Source organism: Equus caballus, chromosome 25, assembly GCF_041296265.1.
Source record: "Equus caballus isolate H_3958 breed thoroughbred chromosome 25, TB-T2T, whole genome shotgun sequence".
NCBI lineage: Eukaryota > Metazoa > Chordata > Mammalia > Perissodactyla > Equidae > Equus > Equus caballus.
This window is the reverse complement of record NC_091708.1, coordinates 10,021,853-10,043,666: the sequence shown is the minus strand read 5'-3', so window position 1 is coordinate 10,043,666 and position 21,814 is coordinate 10,021,853. Positions and strand designations below refer to the sequence as shown.

Sequence of the window (21,814 nt, the reverse complement as noted above, 5' to 3'; positions counted from 1 at the left end):
TAACAAATGGAAGATGACTATCTCAATAGATAAATTTTATCTAATTCTTTTTCTGCAACAGAGATTCATGAGTTTTAAACAAATCTTAGCAAACCAGGACTAGATAAAAAAAAAAAAAAGGCTTAGCCTGAAAAATATGGGGTGGGGGGTGCAGGAGGGAGAAGAGGGAGAATGGAAAGAAGAGGGAGAGGGAGAAGGAAGTTGAGAGAGATGGGAAGCGGGAAGGTGAAGGAAGAAGGAGAGAGAGAGAAAAAATGTATTTAATGATAAAACAGTAGAAGCATTTTTTTATAATTGGGAAGAACACAGAATGCCTGCTACACTGCTAGGACTACTAAGTGAGGTAATAAAAGAAAAGATATTAAAGGCAAAAGAATTAGAAGGGAAGAAACAAAACTGTCATCCATAGATGATATAATTTTCTATACAGAACACTCAAAAGAATAAACAAATTATAAGAATTAAAAAGAGTTTAGGAAAGTTGTGGAATATAAGATCAATACACAAAATCTATCTCTTATCTGTACACCAGTACCCGTCAGTTAGAAAATGTGATTTTAAAAAACCTACCATTCCCAATAGCAATAAAAAATAAAAGAACCTAGGAATAAATCTAACGAAAGATACGTCAGGCCTTTTTGGAGAAACTTCTAAAAGTTTATTGAAACTAATTAACTAAAACATAATAAAGGAAGAGGTGTACTGTGTTTACGGAGGGGGGATTTGAGGGTCTAGATTCCAATTTTTCCCACACTGAATCTTAAATTCAATGTAATTTCAATTTTTGAGTGTATTTCAAATTTGTCAAAATGATTCTAAAATGTATATGGAAATGCAAAGGGGCAAGAATAGCCAAGACAGTCCTAAAGAAGAATGAAATGAGAGGAAAACCGACCAACCAGATAGAAGAACAATTATAAAATTAAAGTAATTAAGATGTATGGTATTGGTGCAAATAAACCAATAAACAAAATATAGCCCAGAAACAGACACACTCATATGACAACTTTATATTTGATGGAATGACCACTGTAGATCAGTGGGGAAAAAGGAGAATTTTCAGTGATGCCGGCACAACTGATTATATGTGGGAAAAATTGGTTCCCTACCTCATACCATACAGGAGAATTAATTCCCGATAGATTGAAGACTTAAATGTGAAAGGAAAAGTTGCAAACTTTTAGAAGCAATATACAAGAATGCATTTATGACTTCTGGATAAGGAAGGATTTCTTTAAAAAGACACAAATATTACAAACCATAAAGGAAAATACTGACAACTTCTAATTCATTAAAATTAATGACTTCTGTCATGAAAGTAAAAAGACAAGTAACAAACTCAGATAACATATCTGCAACACATAACCAACAAAGGATTAGAATTAAGATTAAGAACTTTTTCGATAAAACAAAAAAAGAGAAACAATCCAATAGAAAAATATGCAGGGCTGGCCCAGTGGCGCAGCAGTTAAGTGCACACATTCTGCTTTGGCGGCCCAGGGTTCACTGGTTCGGATCCCAGGTGCCGACATGGCAGCACTTGGCAAGGCATACTGTGACAGGCGTCCCACACATAAAGTAGGGGAAGATGGGCATGGATGTTAGCTGAGGGCCAGTCTTCCTCAGAAAAAAAAAAGGAGTGTTGGCAGCAGTTAGCTCAGGGCTGATCTTCCTCAAAAAAAAAAAAAAAGAAAGGAAAATATGCAAAGCACTTGAAAAACCATTTCACAGAACAGGAAACCCTATTGGCCAATTAATATACGAAAAGATGCCTAAGTAGTCAGAAAAGTACAAATTAAACCACAATGAGATAATCACTTTACCTTCACCAGATTAGAAAATATTAAATAGCTAAAAATATGAAGTATTAATAAGTATGTGGAGCAATGGGAACACTCTTAAACTGCTATTCGAAGTAAAATACAACCACTTTGGGGAAAAGCTGGTATTATCTGGCAAGGCTGAAGATACTCATTCCACTCAAACTCTCACACATATGTACCAGGAGCCTTGGCTGTGCACAAGAGTTGACAGAGCAGGTCCTGGCTGGAGCCTGGAAACTCAGCTTTTAAAAAGTTCACGACACAGATAAGTCTGTTTGCACGGCTGGGGCACTGAGACCTGCTATACCAGGTTATATAGACTGCACAAACAGTGTGAGTTACAGTGAATACCTGGTTTCCTTCTGGAAGTCTGGGATTTCTATGACTGTGACTGATTGCATAGGCAGAGTGCCTTTGTAACCAGCCCCCAGGGAAAACTTTGGACTGAGTGTCTGGTGAAGTTCCCTGAGCAGAAACACGTACGCCTGCGGCTGCGCTTCCCTGAGAAAGAAAGGAGTGCACCCTGCCTGGCTCCCTCGGGGACAAGAGAGGGAAAATATTAACTATACATTCAAGATGCTCAACAAACTCCAAGTAGGAGAAAAAGATGATCAAAGGGAGAGGAAAAGAGATCAGCTGCTGCTCTGAGTTGGGGGGAATGGGGAGTTGACTACAAAGGGACATGAGCAAATTTGGGGGGGGGTCACAGAACTGTTCTTCATTTTGGTGGTGACGCGACTATGCATTTGTCAAAACACACAGAGTTGTGCACTAAAATGGTGAATTTAACTAACTACATGGAAATTATATCTCATTTAAGAAAAAAAAAGGAAAAGAAAAAAGGGGTGGTAAAGTGCTCCAAACTGGAATCTTGGCTTTCTTCAACTTGAAAACAATTGGCTTCCCTTTCATTCATATTCCAACAATCTCCCATTAATGTTTTCAATGTCTTAGGAATTCACTAAATTTGCAAGAACATACTAGATCTCATGTTACAGCCTAGATGTTTTTATAATTGAGACAATATATCCTGCTATAAATAGTAATAAAAATAACCAACCTGTGGTGTTTGGGGAGTAGCCACACCTGTCGATGAATTGTCTTCACACCATTCATAGTCTCTTAAGCCAGCCACATAATTTTCATCACTTGTGGTGACATCTTCTAGACTCAGATTCTTTGACTATTCAAAAACAGAAGAACTTAGAGACACGCTATACTTTAAAATAGTATATCCCTGGCACAGAGCAAGGCCCTGGAAGCAGAAACTGAGAGAGACAGTATATTGAAGGAGCTCATCATTCAGTATAGAAAGCAGGCAGTCAAAAAATTTCATTCAAATTATTAGATAGGAGAATCTCTGACTCTCAAACAATATGTCTTGGAACATTCTGATGTTATACGGCATACTACATAGCTCATCATTATCAGAAAGCTGCTATAACACCAGACAAATAACTTCTTTGCAGATCTACAAATAAAAAGCTCTGACAAAGTAGAAGATGGAAGGGAAACAACTTTGAAACACAGGTTTCTTAGTTGTAAGAACACAGAGGGTAGTTAGCAGTTTCTAGTAGGAATAAATTAGCCTTATGAAAGATTCGCTGGGGACAGGTATTGTGGTCCCATGCTAACAATACCACCAGAATCATTTATTGTCCCTCATTCTTCCCCCTCTATAAGCTAAGGGTATACCAAATATACCCTAAATTCTAAGACTATGGAGTGTAATTGGATTTTTTTATTTCTCCCTCCTCCCCTTTTCCCCTCAACATCTAGTTAACGTGGCCAGGCAACTTTACTTGAATTTCTCACACCTCATCCTTTCTTTTCCAGTCCCATTGCCACTGTTCTGATTCAAGGACAAATCTTCTCAGACCTGAAATGTTCAAACATACAATATGGTCTGTGCCACCAATCCTTCCACCCTCTCAACTGGAGATGACAGAGTTCTCTAGGATTGCCAATTACCATCAACTAGAGATCTAGCTATACGGGGTGCCAGGCTGAGAAGAATGCTAAAGCTAGGCTCAGTGGGGAAAGTACAGTGTTGAATGAATGATGGCTGTCATGGGTACTGCAGTAGACAGTAACAGCACACACATCCCTGACAATTCTATACTCCACTGGATGAATTTTTCAAAATTAGTCATGTCAGTGACTTGCCACATCTTACTCAAAATCCATGGTTCCCATCACCTATGGCATAAAAGCCCAACCCCTCTGACGTGGCATTTTAAGCCTCTCTACAATCCAGCTTTCACTACCCTTCCAGCTTACTTGCTCTCTCTCTTCCTCTCACTTTTCCCTACTTGAACTCATTTTAACCAAACGAGTCTAGCCACTGTCAACAGAACATAGCAAGCACATTCAGGTACCTGAGCTTTTGCTAATCCCATTTGTCTTGCCGTGAATACTGTGTTCCTTCCTTTCCATTTTTCTAAACTTGACTGTGAGTCCACTTTGGATCACCTGGTGATCACTCCCATCCTCTAAAGCCCCTCTCTACAGCACACCTCTAGCCCCTCATCTGGCACTAACCATCTTTACGATGTGGTGTTGTCTCTGTATATGTCTTGCCTCACCAAGTACCACACCTTACAGAGATCTGCTTCCCAAGCGCCTAACATGGGGCCTGAAAATGCTAATAATGTTGATGATGTCATCTTTTGTGATTCTTGAATCAGACTGTATTATTGTTTCACTAAAAGTGCCATCTATTTATTAACAGTTCAGAATTACTTACTTTCCTGTCAACAACTCCCCAGAGGAAAAGGGTGATTCCATCAAGGGGAAGAAAAGTACAAAGAGACTCTGTGGCTTGCTTCAGATCTCAATGACTTGCATAAAGATCAGAAAAGAACCCAAAATTTGATTTCTACTTCATTTCTTGTCATTAAAAATCTCTCTGCTATAAAAATTGATTCAAATATATGAATACCCAAATAATTAAATTATTAGGTAAATGCTCATTAGATGGAAGATAAGAGTAAATATCTTCCCAGATCTTGTCCACTGGTACACTTTATGAATCATATAAGCAGAGGAATTGAGTCCAGGAGTCCAGATATAAGAAAATCCAATGGCTTAGGAAAATGTCTCAAACCTCTTAACTGAGATATCATAAATTTAAAAATTTAGCTGAAGTGGTTATTCTAAGTACAGAGGTATCTAATGTCTTTCTGAAATTACCTGGTTCAGAAGCAAAGTTCACGCTTTTGTGTCCTCTTGGACCTAACAGTGTTAACTTGAATCTGAAAGTTGAAAGTGTTTGGTGATGTGGGCCGGATGCCTGATGCTGATTCACACAAAGCCCATGGATAAAAGATCGCCGGGGTATGGGGTATTCAACAGCCCAATAAACTCTCTAAGAACACACTATAAAACCATCCCAGGAATACGATTATCTCACTGCACAGATTTCTTTACACAGTAGCCACTTGCCATAACAATTTTTACTTCTTAGTTTGGTCAAAAGATCAACTAGGGAGGGAAGAAGGGGCACAAGTTAGTCTGGCAGGGACATAAGACCCACTACACCTGCAGCACATGATTGACCAAGGCCAGAGAGAGATCTAAATGAGGTGTTAAAGGAACCCAAGGGGGTGGGGGACAGGGAATTCAACAGAAAATCATCAAAGAGGCAGCATTTAACATTTTTTTTTTTTTTTTTTTTTTTACAGAGTTTTGAAACCTAAAGAAAGAGAAACAAAAAATCACCTCACCCACATAATCATTTGGGCTATACTGGATTCCCAAAGAGGGCCAACTACCTCTTTCTGAGAATAACAAAAGTAGAGTTTCCTAGTGCTAAAATCATTTCAACTGCAACCTGAATTAATCTGAGGGAAGATTATATTACAAAGTTCCACACCCATCTGCGAAAGTATTCAGAAGGCACAATTTTAAGCCATGGAGATACAAAGAATCACAGTGAAAACAGACTAACGTGACCACTTAGGAATGACACAGCACTTCCAAATACATAAAGCTTCTCTACCATTCTAAATGTTCATGACCAAGGAAAATGAGACAAAGACAACAAAACAGAAAAAAAATAATTTGGTTACAACTAACTCATACAAGGAACTTGGGTTGCATGAGCTATAGCTACTGCTCACAACAAACAAAACCTAAACTCTTAACACAATGAGTATCAAGATAGTCACTGAAATATTCATGGCATATGAAGTATAACATGTCCTGTATTCATAGGTCTTACTCCCAACAATTTTTTTGATTAATTACAATTCAATAATACTGCATCCTTTAAAAGCACAAACGTACATAAATTATATAAATAAGCATACTAAAAAATGACTGGAAAGACACAGTAAAATATAAACTATATTATCTATAGGTGGTAGGTTTACAGGTAAACACTATTTTTCTTTAGCTTCTCTGTGGCTTAAAATTTTTTCTATAACAATCAGGAATTACTTTTGTGAAAAAAAGGGGAGGGGAAGAATTTTTAAATGCCATGTTAATCTTCAAAAGCTTAGAGTTCAAGTACAGAATTTCCCATTTTCCTCAACAAAAATATTTAAATCATAAAATGTCTTGCCTCTGGATTTTGACACCAGCAAAGTTAACTTTTGCAGTGGTGTATCCACCCATCAACAGGGCAGGCACATGCCTAGAGCAATAGGTGTTCACAAAGAAGGTTCTAACATTTACCTTGCTGTTTGTGAAGGGGATAGCACTGACTTGTCTACAGGAAAAAGAAGGAAGCCTTAAACGAACAGGTTTCCCTCGAGTCTTCTTGGCTTGAAGCAGAAGATAGGTAGCTGTGAGGTGATCATATTGCCACTGGAAGAAAAGAAAGCCAAGTTGTTTAGAAGACTAAAGTTGTTTTTTGAAATAATGTTCTATTTTAAATTAATTTTTCCTCAATGTAACAGACATTCAGGATTTTAAATGTTTTTAGCTTTATAAGGCATATAATGAAAACAGCAATCCCCTACATCATACTCCCCCAACACACAATTTCTACTCCCCCGAAGGAATTACTTTTAAACACTTTTAGCTATTTTTTCTATATTTCTAAATTAATGCCTATATAGCTTTAATTTTTTTTTCAGCTTCAGATATTAACTATAGATTTCCTACTATGGAAAACAAGAACTTAACTCTACTACAACTCCTTCCTTCCCCAAACGTCTCCTTCCTAATTTTATTACAGTTTCTAGTTAGATCAATATTTATATTATGATTATGTAAACAGTATTCACAACTAAGCAAAGGTAATGTTCAAAATGTTTAATTGGTACCCCGACACCAACCAATCAGAGCAGAGGCCAAGAGGTGAGTAGGGTCCTAAAGGGACTCCTGCCATGCCAATTATTAACCTTTTAATTGCTGGATGCGAAGCAGGACTGGAGGGAGGTGCCAAAGGGGCCTAAAGGAGGTAACAGGGCAAGAGGGAGGTCACTCGAGGTAGTAATTATTTACCACTCAGTCTATAAATACGCTAGTATCTTAACAACCAGCATGGCCACACTGGCTGAATATCAGCCTGGCAGCTAAACTACACAGCGTGCTGTCCCTTCACTTTCTTCCTTTGAAACTTTGTTTTTCCTGAAGTTAAAAATGAAAAAGAGACAGTTATTCATCTTACTAATTCAACTCCACACTCTCTAACACTTTTCACCTCATCTCAACATGTTCACACACATCAGCGAATCTGTCTCCTCCTCTGTCTCCCTTCTGCAGACACAGCACCTGATGTCTGCATTCCATGCTCCACTCTGGCTTTTCTCAGCCTGCAGCTCAACTGTCAGTCTAGGGATTCCCTTTACCTCTATCCTACAATGTATTCCCAGTTTCCTAGATGCCTCTTTCTTGGTTTACTCTCTTATTTTGGTGGAACACATTTTCCAGTAACTCCTTGAGGGTGGATGGATGGGAGGTAAATTTTCTGAGATCTTGCATGTCTGATAAATGACTGCATTCTGTTCTCACACTTAATTCTGGTCTGGCTGAGTACTGAATTCTAGGTTGATAACCATTTTCACAGTTTTTAAGACACTGTTCCATGATCTTCTTGCTTCTAGTATAGCAACTGAAAAATCTAAAATCTTTCTGATTCCCAAGCTTTTGGGTTTCTGATCTTTTGGTTTTGTCTCTAGAAATTTTCTGGATCTTCTTTTTCCCCAGTTTTCCAAAATGTCACTAAGGCCTTTGTGTGGATCTATTTGCACGCATTTTGCCAAGTCCTGGTTAAGCCTCTCTGTTCTTAGAAATTCAGTTCTAGAATATTTCTTCTTGAATTATTTCTTTGATGCTTTCTTCCCCTCTTTCTTCTCTGTTTTATCTTCCTGCAACTTCTTTTATTTGTATGTTGGACCTTTCTTACCACTTCTCTTCTATTTGTGCATCTCTTTGTCTTCAGATTCTACTTCTGAAAGATTTCAGAGTGACATCAGCAACATGGCAGAGTGAGCTGTTCCCCTTATCTCTCCCCCTTTGAACTACAACTAAATCAACATTCATTGACCAACAGAGGATACCCACATAGCACAACAGGATGCCTGAGACCCAAGAAACTATTCATCTGAAGATGGATGGTGGTGGTGGTGGTGGAGATAGGTGAGCACTTTCTGGCCCCTCGGCAGCACTGTACATGCGTGTGACTGCTCTCCCAGCTGGAGTGCACATAGTACCACTGCAGCCCCAAGGGTGGGAACATGTCTCAGCGGGACTGTGGGAACAGGTGATGGCAGCCCTGAGCCCCCACATGATCACTTTCCTGTCTCGTGAGAGAGCCCACAGTGCTACCATGGTCCCAGAGTGGCCAAGGCTCAGACCCAGTGGGGAGGCCCCACCCACCAAGCACAATGGACGGTGTGATCTAGGAAGAGGTGGCAGTGGACTTGCACGCCCGGGCAAACGAGTTCCTGGCTGCTGCGAACGCCCACAGTATCTCTGCAGCCCTGAAGGTGGAGCATGCCTCAGTGGGACACTGTGGAAGCAGGCGGTGACAGCTCTGAGCCCCAACATGATCACTTTCCCATTTGGTGGGAGAGACTACAGGACTGCTGTGGTCCCAAGGAGTGGCCCAGGCTCAGACAGGCACAGCTGACACAGATTGTGGCAGACCCAGAATACACAGCTCCTGCCCCACCCCCAGTGGTGGCAGGTGGAATCTTCTACCAGATAGTGCCACTATGTGAAGGCACAAATCCACCCCATCAAATATATGAAGAGGTATACTAATACTCCAGTCCAGAAGGAAAAAGACAAACACCCAGAAACCAATCCTGAAGGCACAGAAATTTACAATCTAAATGACAGAATTCAAAATAGCTATCATAAAAAAACTCAACAAGTTACAAGAAAACTCAGAGAGTTCAATGAAATCAGGAATAAAATTAATGAAGAGAGGGAATCCTTCACAAAACAGATTGAAACTATAAAGAAAAGCCAATAAAAAATGTTGGAGATGAAAAACACAATGAACGAGATAAAGAAAAATCTGGAGTCCTTAAATAACAGAGCTGATATGGAGGACAGAATTAGCAATTTAGAGGAGAGAAAAACAGAACTGCTTCAGATGGAGGAGGAGAGAGAACTAAGACTTAAAAGAAATGAAGAAATTCTCTGAGAATATCTAACTCAATTAGGAAAATCAACAAAAGGATTATAGGTATTCCAGAGGGAGAATGGAGGGAGAAAAGAGTGGAGAGCCTGTTCAAAGAAACAATAGCTGAGAACTTCCCAAACCTGGGGAAGGAGCTGGAATTACAAGTAAAAGAATCTAATAGAACACCTAATTACATCAATGTAAAAAGACCTTCTCCAAGGCATATATTAGTAAAACTGGCAAAAATCAATCACAAAGAAAAAACATTAAGGGCAGCAAGGCAGAAGAAAATAACCTACAAAGGAACCCCTATCAGGCTTTCAGCAGATTTCTTAGCAGAAACCTTACAAGCTAGGAGAGTGGAATGATATATTCAAAATTCTGAGAGACAAAAACCTTCAGCCAAGAGTACTCCATCCAGCAAAAATATCCTTCAGATACAATGGAGGAATAAAACCCTTCCCAGATAAAAGGTGAGAGAGTCCATCAGCACAAGATTCTCCCCTACACAAAAGAAACGATCAAGAAGCCCCTCATACCTGAAAAATTTCACATTAATTTCATTTTCAAACATTTCTACTGAGGTTCTCATTTCTGTGTTCATAACTTAAATTTTCAAGTGCTATCTCTTCAAATGTTCCTTTCTAGTCATCCCTATTCCTATTTCAAGAAAGAAATAGCTTCTCTTATGTCTAAGAATATTAATTATTGTTTCTTAGCCATTTTCTTCCACTTCCTGCTTAATCTCTTTTTTCTGAGTACCTTTACTTTTTCTTCCTTCTTCCCCCAACCCATGCCATTTGTTTTGATCTCTGACTCTCGTGTTACAGGCTTTCCTCAAATGCCTGGTGATCTTTGGCTATCTGTTTCTATTTAAAAGTGAAGAATTAGACTACATATAATTAAAGGCTCTCTGTAGTTTGGGGACGCTCATCACCTTGGGGCTTTTCTCAAATGTGAGCAGACAGGAACATGAACTCCTAACGACTGGTATACTAGGTCTTCTCTCTTGGCTTTTCCCTAGAAATGAATCTTACAATAGTTTCCTCATTCCCACTGCAAATAAGGATAACATCCTGGTTCCAGCATTCTCAGAGTTGAACAGGGAAGGGGATTAGAGGTAGTGGTTCACTGCTCAATCTGACGACTGTGTGTGTCCATGCATCCATTTCAGAATGGTTGGGTACCCCCACCTGAGCTCTGTCTGGTACAAGAGTGCCTCTTGTTCAATGTCTCCAATCTTCTGCTGGGGTTGGGGAAGGGGTGGCTGTCATGCAGCACAAAGTAGAGAAAAAGACCTAGGGGTCTAACCCCTTCTAATACAGACTTTCAATCAATCTTCCTTGTTTCCACCCTGCTCACTTCCCTGACTTCGGGGGATCCTAGTACCTCTGATTCTTGAGCCTTTCTGGAGCTCAAGGGCTCTAATCAATTTGCTTATTGTTCTTTCCCACTGCAAGCACTTAGCTTTCAGTTTTCTCCAAAATGTTGTATTAGCTACCACTTATCTATTTTATAACTTGCAAAACTTTATTGACATTCCTTTTGTCTCCTCTTTTATTCTCTTCATCTTTGTGAATTTTTTGCCTTTTTATCCCCCTATTGTTATTTTAGTGAGGTTTTAGGAAGTGTTGGATGTAAACACATCTGTTCAATCCACCATGTTTAACTGAAAGTTTCTAAATAATTTACTCACAAGACTATGAGACTCTCAGCCCTACGAAAGTGTCGGATTTTAATAATACTGAAACCATAAAACTCTTAGAAGAAAACATAGGTAGTACGTTCTTTGACATTGGTTTTAGCACTATCTTTTTGAATATGTCTCCTCAGGCAAGGGAAACAACAGAAAAAATAAACAAATAGGACTACATCAGACTAAAAAGCTCCTGAATGGCAAAGGAAACCATCAACAAAAGAAAAACACAACCTACCTATTGGGAGAAGATATTTGCAAATCACATATCCAATAAGCGGTTAATAATCTAAATATATAAAGAACTCATACAACTCAACCAAAAAAAACCAAACAACACAATTAAAAAATGGGCAGAGGATCTGGACAGACATTTTTCCAAAGACAATATACAAATGGCCAACGGGCACATGAAAAGATGTTCAGCATCACTAATTATTGGGAAAATGCAAATCAAAACTACAAAAAGATATCCACTCACACCTGTCAGAATGGCTATCACTAAAAAGACAAGAAATAACAAGCATTGGAGAGGATGTGGAGAAAAGGGAACCCTTGTACACTGCTGGTAGGAATGCAAACTGGTGAAGCCACTACAGAAAACAGTATGGAGATTCTTCAAAAATTAAAAATAGACTACCATATGATCCAGCTATTCCACTTCTGTGTATTTCTCCAAAGAACATGAAAACTCTAATTTGAAAAGATATATGCAACCCTATGTTCACTGCAGCATTATTTACAATAGCCAAGATTTGGAAGCAACCCAAGTGCCCATCAATGAATGAATGGATAAAGATGTCGTCTATACATACAACAGAATACTACTCAGCCACACAAAAAATATGAAATGTTGCCACTTGCAACAACATGGATGGACCTTGACCGTATTATGATAAGCAAAATAAGTCAGATGGAGAAAGTAAAACACCATACAATTTCACTCATATGTGGAAGATAAAAAAACAAACACATAGATAACAGAGAACAGATTGATGGTTACCAGGGGAGAAGGGGGAGAGGGCAAAAGAGGTAAATGGACACGTGCATAAGGTGACAGATGGCAACTCGACTTTTGGTGGGGAACATGATGTAGTCTATACAGAGAGCGAAATGTAATGGTGTACACCTGAAATTTATACAACCTTATAAATCAGTGTTACTTCAATTTAAAAAATTAATAATATTGAATAATATTTAATGCTATGTATCTCCTCACAAAGTACATTATCCAAAGAGGTCTATTACCAACTCTGTTTTTATTAATAAATTTTATCAGTTAATGTTTTAGATGGCCAAAATCATAGTATGTGCTTTGAAGTTTGCATAATGGACCCATTAATCTAGTGGGAGAAGTATAAACTACTATGATAAATTATCATAGAATGTTGCCTTTAATCCAGACAGGGTAGTGGGTAAAAGGACAGAAAAGGTTTCATGGAGAAGGTACTCGGGATCTGAGTGAAAACTATGTAGTTACAATCACTCTCCAGTTTCCAAAAACTACACAAAGATTTTTTTCACTCCTCCCACATCTATGGTTTCATGTATGACAGCCACCTTTTTGAAAGAGATGCCATAAACTGATTAGAGACAACGGCTCAGAAACAAGTTGTCACTTGCTCATCAACAATGGCATAACCTGGTCATTGTACACAATACTTAGACAGTGCTAAGTGTTTGAGATGGAGTTTTCTAAACATCCCTAGGAGTTTTACAATCATCCTCTAAACCCTCTTTTTCCCGAGGCAAAAAAGCATCCTTTTTATAACTTTTTTGCCATAGCCACTGCATACTCATTACAATAAGATGCACGGGGAGTTCTGTGTTCAATAACAGATAAATCAACACATTAGTTACGCTTTCAAGTGATGTCAATCTACAAGTCTGATACAACCAACGTCTCCCTTATTCTTAAGGCACTTCCGTCTTCAAAGTCAAACGTTTGAAAGTAAAGCAATAGGCTTACCTGTTATAAAGAAGGTTCCATTTCTAGAAAACTAAAAACATTTTTAAATGTCCAGTTATTGCTCAGGCAGGCCAAATGGTAAAGAACTGCCCAGGCACCTGGGCTGAGGAGAGGCAGCTCCTGGTACAGAGGGCTTGAGAAACCGGGGAGTAGTCCTCCATCCTTCCCCTCCCTGACCTGGCTCCCAAGGCCCTCAATCTTTAAACTTCCGCCACTAGAATATACGGGTATTTGCACCGTGGGGGGGTACGGGGTGGGAAGGGATCTGTCTTGGTCTGAATAGGTTCTTGTATGCACATGTGACCCTCAGTTAAGTCCCCCTAAGAGAAGACTGGTGGCTCCCACAACCCAGAGCCACTCACAGCTGGAAGAATAGGGGTCAAGAAAGAAAACCAATGAGGTGGATGCTCTAGCACCACTGCTGGGAATCTCAAGAGGGCTACAGCAAGATAGCTCAAAATCATGAGATGTGTGAAATTCTCACTTCTGCATATAAAAAGCAGTTTTAAGAGTGCTCATGTATATAATATAAAAGTGGGAGTTTCACGAGTTGAATGTTTGGGAATAATACTGTTTCTCTCTCTCTGCACACCGATCAGCAGCACCATACCAACATGGGGCACACTAAACTAATATCTCTCTGTCCTGTCTAAACAGCCCCAAAAGGAGAGGCAGAGCTCCCAAGATGCCAGAAAAAATATAAGCGACTACAGTTGATCTCAAACCTGCTTTTCCTGAGGCTGTTTAAACTGGAAAGCACCTAGGACCAATGCCAATTCTCTGAGACTACCTAGACCAGGATTTCTCAACCTCAACACTGTTGACACTGACCTGGATAATTCTTTGTTGCGAGGGGCTGTTCTGTGCATTGCAGGATATTTAGCAGCATCCACGGCCTCTGCCTGGGTAGATGCCATTAGCACAGACACACACCCAAGTTGTAACAACCAAAAATGTCCCCTGAGGGGCAAAATCACTCCCAGTTGAGAACAACTGACTCAGACCAATGCTTCTCCAGATTTAATGCGCATATGAATCTCTTAGGGGTTTTATTAAGATGCAGATTCTGATTCAGTAGGTCTGATATGGGGCCTGAGATTCTGCATTTCTAATGAGCACCAAGTGATGCTGATGCTGCTGGTCCTAGACCATACTTTGAATAGAAAGAATCTAGAGTTGTACTTCTCAACTCCTGACTGTACACCACAATCATTTTGGAAGCTTTTGAAAATTCCCTGATGCCTAGGCCATAACCCAGACCAATGAAATCATAACTTCTGGGGGTGGGACCTAGGCATCAGGATTAAAGTTTCCAGGTGATTCCAATGTTCAGCCAAGCATGAGAAGATGTATTCTACTCACCCCTAGGAGTGGAAAATAAGTATAAACAGGCAATTAAGAATGAGGGAAGAGTAAAGAAAAACTATGACTTTCCTCACAGCATTCTTGATGCTGGTCATACCTAGCTTTCAGAATAACTGAGGTCTTTAGAGAGATGTAACACTAGAAAACAATCTCTACCGTGCTTCATTATATATCTTTTCTGTATCAGAAGTAAAGAAAATAATTCCTATTTCCATTTCACTTTTAAGTTTGAAAATTTTATGTAAAGACCACATAAAGGATACTATTTTAAAGACTTTTTTAAAAATGATTCTTGAAATTCTGAGTATGTTACTTTCAAGATTCAGATTTTAAAAGTTTGTGGATCTCATATTAAATTTTTTCTGGATAAAATGACATGATGTATGGGATTTGCTTTGAAACACTCTACCTGGAAAGGGCAGATTGGGGAGGATGCTGGGATATAGACAAAATTGGCAAAATGTTAATAACTGTTGAAACTGGATGATGAGCACATGGAAGATCATTGTTATTATACTATTCTCTCTACATTCATAGGTGTTTAAAATTTCTATAATAAAAACTTAAAAAGAAATTTTATGTATCTGAAATATATTCTTCTATTAAAGATCATTCAAGAAAGTCACACAATTCTTTTAAGTTGCTTATATGGAAACTTCAAATTTTCATTGTAAAAGACTAAGGACCTGACACATCTTGCAGCAAGTCCCAATTCTTGACATTTCATTCCATTCTGCGAAAAAGTAAATTATCATTCTGTTTTCCAGACATATTCTAGAGCCTTTGCTTATTACGTCATTCAAAAGAATTCCTTTATATCTCCTCTTTACTGAAAAGAACTGTGGCTTAGCAAAGCTTTGTTTAGTAAAAAAAATTTGCTTAAGGCCTTTACCTTGCAAGTTAGAAAACAGAAAAAACAAATAGAAATCACAGGTGCTGAAAGACACAGTACTGAACCAGGAGCACATATGGGTGCAGTCCCTGCCCATCAGGTTAGATTATTTTCTGAGACAGCTATGAATGTCCCCATCTCTAGAAAAAAACACATGTGCAATCTAGAGATTAAGCATGTGAAAGAGCTAAAATGACCCAACACCAGAAATCATGATAATGATTTCAGGTATTTGGTTCATAAGCTTGGGGGTGATGTGACACAGGGCTGCTTTTAGGTAAGAAGAGAACAACTCTGTGTTCACCTTACTCCTACAGCAGAAGCATAGTTCCATGTTAGAGAATTTGAAACCAGAATTCTGTCAATTCTTTGGACTAGTTTGTTTTGTTTCTTCATTTTTTTTTCATTATAATTCTCTTTAATCAATATCATTTTTAAAAAGGATATCCAGCAGACATCAGAAAAGAGTTAGTGGAAATGATACATAAAATATAAAATAAGTGCAATATTTAAACAAATAACAAAATCATAGGTGTGAAAAATGTTATACTATTTTTAATGTTCTCATAAAACAAATAACAATAAAACAGAAGACATTACTTTCAAATTCATGCTGTATTTCTTACCAACGAAATCAAATCCTCCATTGTTTGCCTATTGTTTCCGTGATGTACAGAAAGTTCTGTCACACAGTCGTCATCAAGGTGAATAAACTACAAAAGAAATTTTATAAACTTTATTAACAAAAAAATTACAAAATATTTACTGTTTTGAAATTTTTTAATTACCATAATTACTCTATAAAATCAAACCCCAATATGTAAAAACAACATGAGTTTGTCAAACTCTTGGGTAAGAACAAACATTCTCCATAATTTTTTAAGATATAAGCAGACGACAGTAAGAAGTTCAAGAAGATGACCTCTTCCCAGCCCTTCACATCCTCATCATCATCTGATCAAGTGTCAAAATTCTGCTGTGCAGCCACTGTCCTTCCCTACCACAAGACCTGCACTGGCGTTTTTATCAAAGAGCAGTCTTCTAGGCACCTAAATTCAGTGACTCAGACTTGTAGCAAATCATCCCTCAGGTTATGTTTGGGTTTAGCACAGTCCGAGGAGCCCTCAGGATGGTGCCATGGACGCTGCCCAATCACCGTCACGCTGAAGGTACTAGCAAAGTACAATTTTAGAAAGAAGGGGGAGAACTTCTCTCAAACTTCACTTTGCTTAAGGGTAAAAGTTACCCAAGTGCTCTGAGCCATGCATGATGGGACCTCACCAAAGATGGAGCCACAAATGGTTCTCAGAACCAAACTAGGATCACGGAGAACAAACAGGGAGGAAGGGCCTGGCGGGGACCTGGACCAGGAGTTCAGAAAATCACATGGGAAGAGAATCATAAGAAATGTAATTTTAAAGTCATTTTTCCAATGTAAGAATTCTCTTTACAACAGCCCCAGTAAGCGATGTTTCACTTTCTGGCTAAAGTCCTCCTCTGAAGAACAGCTGGGAAGGTTAGCTTCTCCCTCCTGTCCCATAAGGTCTGTCTCCCTGTGATCCCTTCCCAACCTGAGTCGGTACGGTCTGACAGCTAAGAAGCTTTGGAATTAGACAAACTGGTTTTAGTTGTGACATCACTGAATAACTGTGTGACCTTGAGCATGTTACTATACCTCTCTGAGACTCAGTTTCATCATCTCTAAAATAGAGATAGCAATACATGTAAAAAATACAGATAGCCTTGCAATACATGTAACATAGCTGGAGTGCCTTGTACAACATCTAAATAGAGTGGGCCCTCAAAAAACGGTTAACTAGTTTTACTAACAGTCATAATTCTATTTCTTCTTTGGTATAAGAGCCTTTCAGAAATCTGAATATTCATTCCTATTATAGACAACCTTTCCTCTCCAAGTTCTTTCCTTTCCAGTTCCTTTAACCACTGTCTTAATGATTAGCTCCCCTTAACATTCCAGCCCTTTCTTTAGATCACACAGTCCAAGATGTCACTGACCCTCAAGGTGAGGTGTCCAGAACCCAACATATGCCAAGAGAGGTTTGCCCAGCACAAGGCAGAGCAACATCATGACCTTCCCTTGTTTTGGACACCACACTTGTAACAAGGGGTTCAAGAGAAAGTCACGCTGCCATCATGAAAACAGAGGAACGGTATAGACAATGACCTGCACAATTGGCTGGTACGAGCACCGCATGGGTTACGGAGAATGTGGAGACCACAAAGGTTTATCCTAACAGCACTGTGGAAGTCCAAAACGTGAAGAATAAGTTTCCATTGTGTCCCTTTGACCTTGGCAGCTCCCAGAACTGTGAACTCCCGCTGCAGGAAGGGCTCAACCTCAGAAGCCCAGACACCTTTCCACCCAGTTGGGCAACATCTTGGTGACAGCACTACTCAAGCAAGAAGGGAAACCTTTCTGGGGTTTCCTCCATGATCTTAAGCTACTCTCCTGAAAAAAAAGCCTTCCCTCTCTCCCACAGCCTCCTGCTCCGCACTTTTACCACAAGGTGTGTGTAGGAAAGGAGGGAAGGGGAGGAAGCAGGTGCTATTTTCTTTGCCAGGTTCCTGAACTGGAAAAAATGAAAAGAGCGGAGGGCTGGGGGACAAGACACTGAAGTGTGAACAATACGGTTTATCTCAAGCTTGGTTTTCCCAAGAAGGTTAATACTTTAAATACTCTGAATTCTCAGCCACATGTACTCATGTTAAATTAAATACAAACATGCATACCAAAAGCTAACCAGTTATTTTGGATTATCCGTGCCTACTACATTTCCTGTTCAGTAGGGCAGAAAATAGAACTCAATATAACTTCTATTTGATACAATACTTGAGTACTAGAGTCATGTGTGAAAATAATAGATCCTGCAGAGTTATAGAATAGCATCTATACTTTAAATATCCAAGTAAATCTGAATTACTTTTTATAGTTCACTCTTAACGAAACACAATACTGAGGTACAAAAGCAAATACTTCAAAAAGCAACACTAATCCCGTATAGCTCTTCTGTCTATAACTCGTGTGATCCCTCCAACAACTCTGTAATGTGGGCAACACAGACGAATGACATAACATGTAAAGGCACTCTGTAAACGACAAAACACAACCCAAATACACCAAGAGATGACATTAGAATACCCACATTAGACGTGAGAAAATGAAGACTCAGGGCCATTCATGTGATCTGCCCGAGACTGGCATTTTTTGTTCCCAGCCCAGGTTTCTGCTACCACAACACAAAGCCACCTCTCCATGACTCTGCTCCCAGCTATTCCAAAAGAGACCAAACAAAGCTTGTCACAAAGGCTACAGCTATGCAGGATATACAGGCCCTGAGTTTGAACAAGCTGGCCTACTGAATCCATTGTATTCTGGAGTCCTTCTGTCTGGGTTCAGATCCTGGCTCTACACTTACTACTGTTTGAGCTCAGACAAGTTACTTCATGATTCTGTGTTTCAGCTGCTTCATCCGCAAAATGGGGACAATAAGAGTATCTACTTCAGGGGTTGGCATGAGGATCAAATGAGTTAAAAACATAAAGCCCATAGAATTGCACCTGACTCCTCCAGGTACTATCCGAAGGGCTCCATCTGTATTACACTGCAGTCTCATCACGTGCAGAGGATCGACTATAACAGCACACTATTCTATTATAGTAAGTGTTCCATCAATATTAGCAGTTATTATACTAAGAAGTAAGGAAAATAATACTTTTTTGGAACATTCAAAACTATGTATTTACTTTATACTGTGACTCAATTTTAAATCATTTTTATGTTGTTGAAATCAGAGGCCTTCTTCATTTTGGCATCTGCTCTATTGCAAATAGTTGTTTATCCTATCCTAATAGGATCACGGCTGGGAGGACATGCAGAGCCCTCCTACATATGGAGAAATGATGACCCCCAATGGTGGAACACAGGCATTGGCACCACCCGCTCACGAGGGCCACATCCAGCTTCCCTGGCCCTGCTGCTGCACTGCCCAGACTCCTCCACAGTCTACTGTTCCCAGGCTCTCAGTGAGGAGAGTCGTCAGAACTAAGCTGCAGCTCTAATTGCATTTGCTCAATAGATATTATAGACGTCACGAAGGGCCGACATGACAAGAGAAGAGAAATTTTAGGAGCTGACAGTCATGGGAGAATCAGGACGGATTTCAGCTCAGGCTACATGGCCAGAGCAGTGGGCAGACTAGTGAGAAGGGGCTAAATACAAGCATAGTCTGTTTTTCCAAGACCAGCTGGCCATTAGGAAGAGTAATTTATGTTTATTGGTGTGACTATTACAGAAAGCAAATACCACACAGCTGTACCAAGTCCACACTGTGGCATGTCTGAGACACACCTCCGAGCTATTCTGTTGACCCGTGCACATATGCCACCTCACTGCAGAAGTTTCAGTGGATTACCAGAGAATATCCCCAATTATCTGAAAAGGCTATTAAAATACTACTTCTTTAAAATATTAAAATACTTTTCTAACTACATATCTATGTGAGGCTGCGTTTTCTTCACATGCTTCAATCAAAACAACATACCAAAACAGATTGAATGGAGAACAGATGAGTATCCAAATGTCTTCTATTAAGCCAGACTTTAAATTGTTTTACATTTGCACAGATGTAAAACAATGCTACTCTTCTCACTAAATTTAATTTTTAAATAGTTATTTTTCATAACAATATTTTTGATAAAACGTAACATGTTTACTACTGTTATTTTTTTTTTTTAAAGACTTTATTTTTTCCTTTTTCTCCCCAAAGCCCGGTAGATAGTTGTATATTCTTCGATGTGGGTCCTTCTAGTTGTGGCATGTGGGACGCTGCCTCAGCGTGGTTTGATGAGCAGTGTCATGTCCGCGCCCAGGATTCGAACCAACGAAACACTGGGACGCCTGCAGCGGAGCGCGCGAACTTAACCACTCGGCCACGGGGCCAGCCCCTACTACTGTTATTTTTAAATAAATGAATAAATAAGTATTAAGAGTGTAGAAAGGTCCTCAGACTTAAAAATTTGAGAACTATGGGGCCGGTCCCATGGCCAAGTGGTTAAGTTCGTGTGCTCCACTTCAGTGGCCCAGGATTTCACTGGTTCAGACCCTGGGCACACACCTAGCACTGCTCATTAGGCCATGCTGAGGCAGCATCCCACATAGCACAACCAGAAGGACCTACAACTAGAATATACAACTATGTACTGGGGGGCTTTGGGGAGAAGAAGAAGGGGGAAAAAAAAAGATTGGCAACAGATGTTAGCTCAGGTGCCAATCTTAAAAAAACAAAAAAATTGAGAACTGCTATAACCTCATAACTCCTCAGGAAGTAGACAGAACTGGTTTAACCTACTTTTTACAGACGAATAAATAGGTTTGGCAAAGTTAAGTAACTTGCCCATAATTCCCAGAGCACTGTTCACAATCCTGACTACACATGAGAAATCCCTGGGCACTTTTAAAAATATCCATTAATTTGCTGGGATGGGGTGCATGCATTTTTTTAAAGGTCTCGGCGATTCTCATGTGCAGCCTGGGTTAAGAACCACTGTCTAAGAGATTAACAGCAAACATATAATTAGGTTACAAGTCTGATGAAAAAGTCTACAAAACACATTTCCTTTTCTCTTTAGACGATATCAGTGGAGGTCCTGAATCCCCACAAAGATCACACAAAGTTTTAAAAACATCCTACTGGATTTCATTTTACTTACAGGAGTCTTGCTTTGCCACTCAACAGCACAGTTGTAATCTTGCATGATCCAGGGATGGCTCAATAGATTTTTCACAGAAATCCGTTTCTTTGGGTCCACCTAGTGGCCATTAAGAAGTAACGAGAGATTAACATTTAAAATAGAGAACATAGAACTCTTTTCCTCTTGAGAACTCAAAATTCATCAGAACAGATGTAAACTTTATCATCACAAAAATGCTGGCAAGGAACAAATTCTTCACAAAAAAGCATCAGAGGCAAAAAAACTAGAGCAACCAACACAGGCTTAGAAGATAAATGTTTAGCAAACATGAACTTCATTGGTATGGACATTATTCATGAAGTTCCGTCAACCCATTGTATGATGTAATAGTCTTTTGCTGGAAAACCTATTCACAGGAAATATTCACCAATTTAATATTCGAGCAGCCACAATGCAGGGCATTCATAGTGAATATGCAATCTCTACCTCCGATGAGCTTACAATCACAGAGAACAAAGTTGAAAAGCACACCTTTCTTTTCCATTTGTAATTTTCAAATGTGAGCAGAGGAAAATTAATCAAGAGAGATTAAGGCTTTTGGAGCTTAGAAGAAAGGCTGAGGTGTTTTCAGTCTCGTTATGGAGATATGGTGGTCTGGCCCTACTTACTCAAGGTGGGTGAGCCTGAGGTGAATTCTGAGTAAAAAGTGGAGATGGCTTAACAGATGGAAAACTGGGAGATGTTCTGAATATGTAATAATGGAAAAAGAATTGCA

At 39.4% G+C, this 21,814-nt stretch overlaps 1 protein-coding gene across 2 annotated transcripts in view; it reads right to left on the bottom strand.

The window, feature by feature from the left end:
* The window catches only part of MELK (maternal embryonic leucine zipper kinase), an 88,668-nt gene that overhangs the window by 14,524 nt on the left and 52,330 nt on the right, over positions 1 to 21,814 (bottom strand). For both annotated transcript variants that reach the window (XM_001504318.6, XM_005605628.4), the window contains 4 exons: positions 21,058 to 21,156; positions 15,954 to 16,040; positions 6,501 to 6,632; positions 2,884 to 3,006 (listed from right to left, as the gene is read on the bottom strand). In XM_001504318.6, the coding sequence (XP_001504368.2) occupies positions 2,884 to 3,006; positions 6,501 to 6,632; positions 15,954 to 16,040; positions 21,058 to 21,156 (441 nt within the window). The remainder of the gene's footprint in view (positions 1 to 2,883; positions 3,007 to 6,500; positions 6,633 to 15,953; positions 16,041 to 21,057; positions 21,157 to 21,814) is intronic.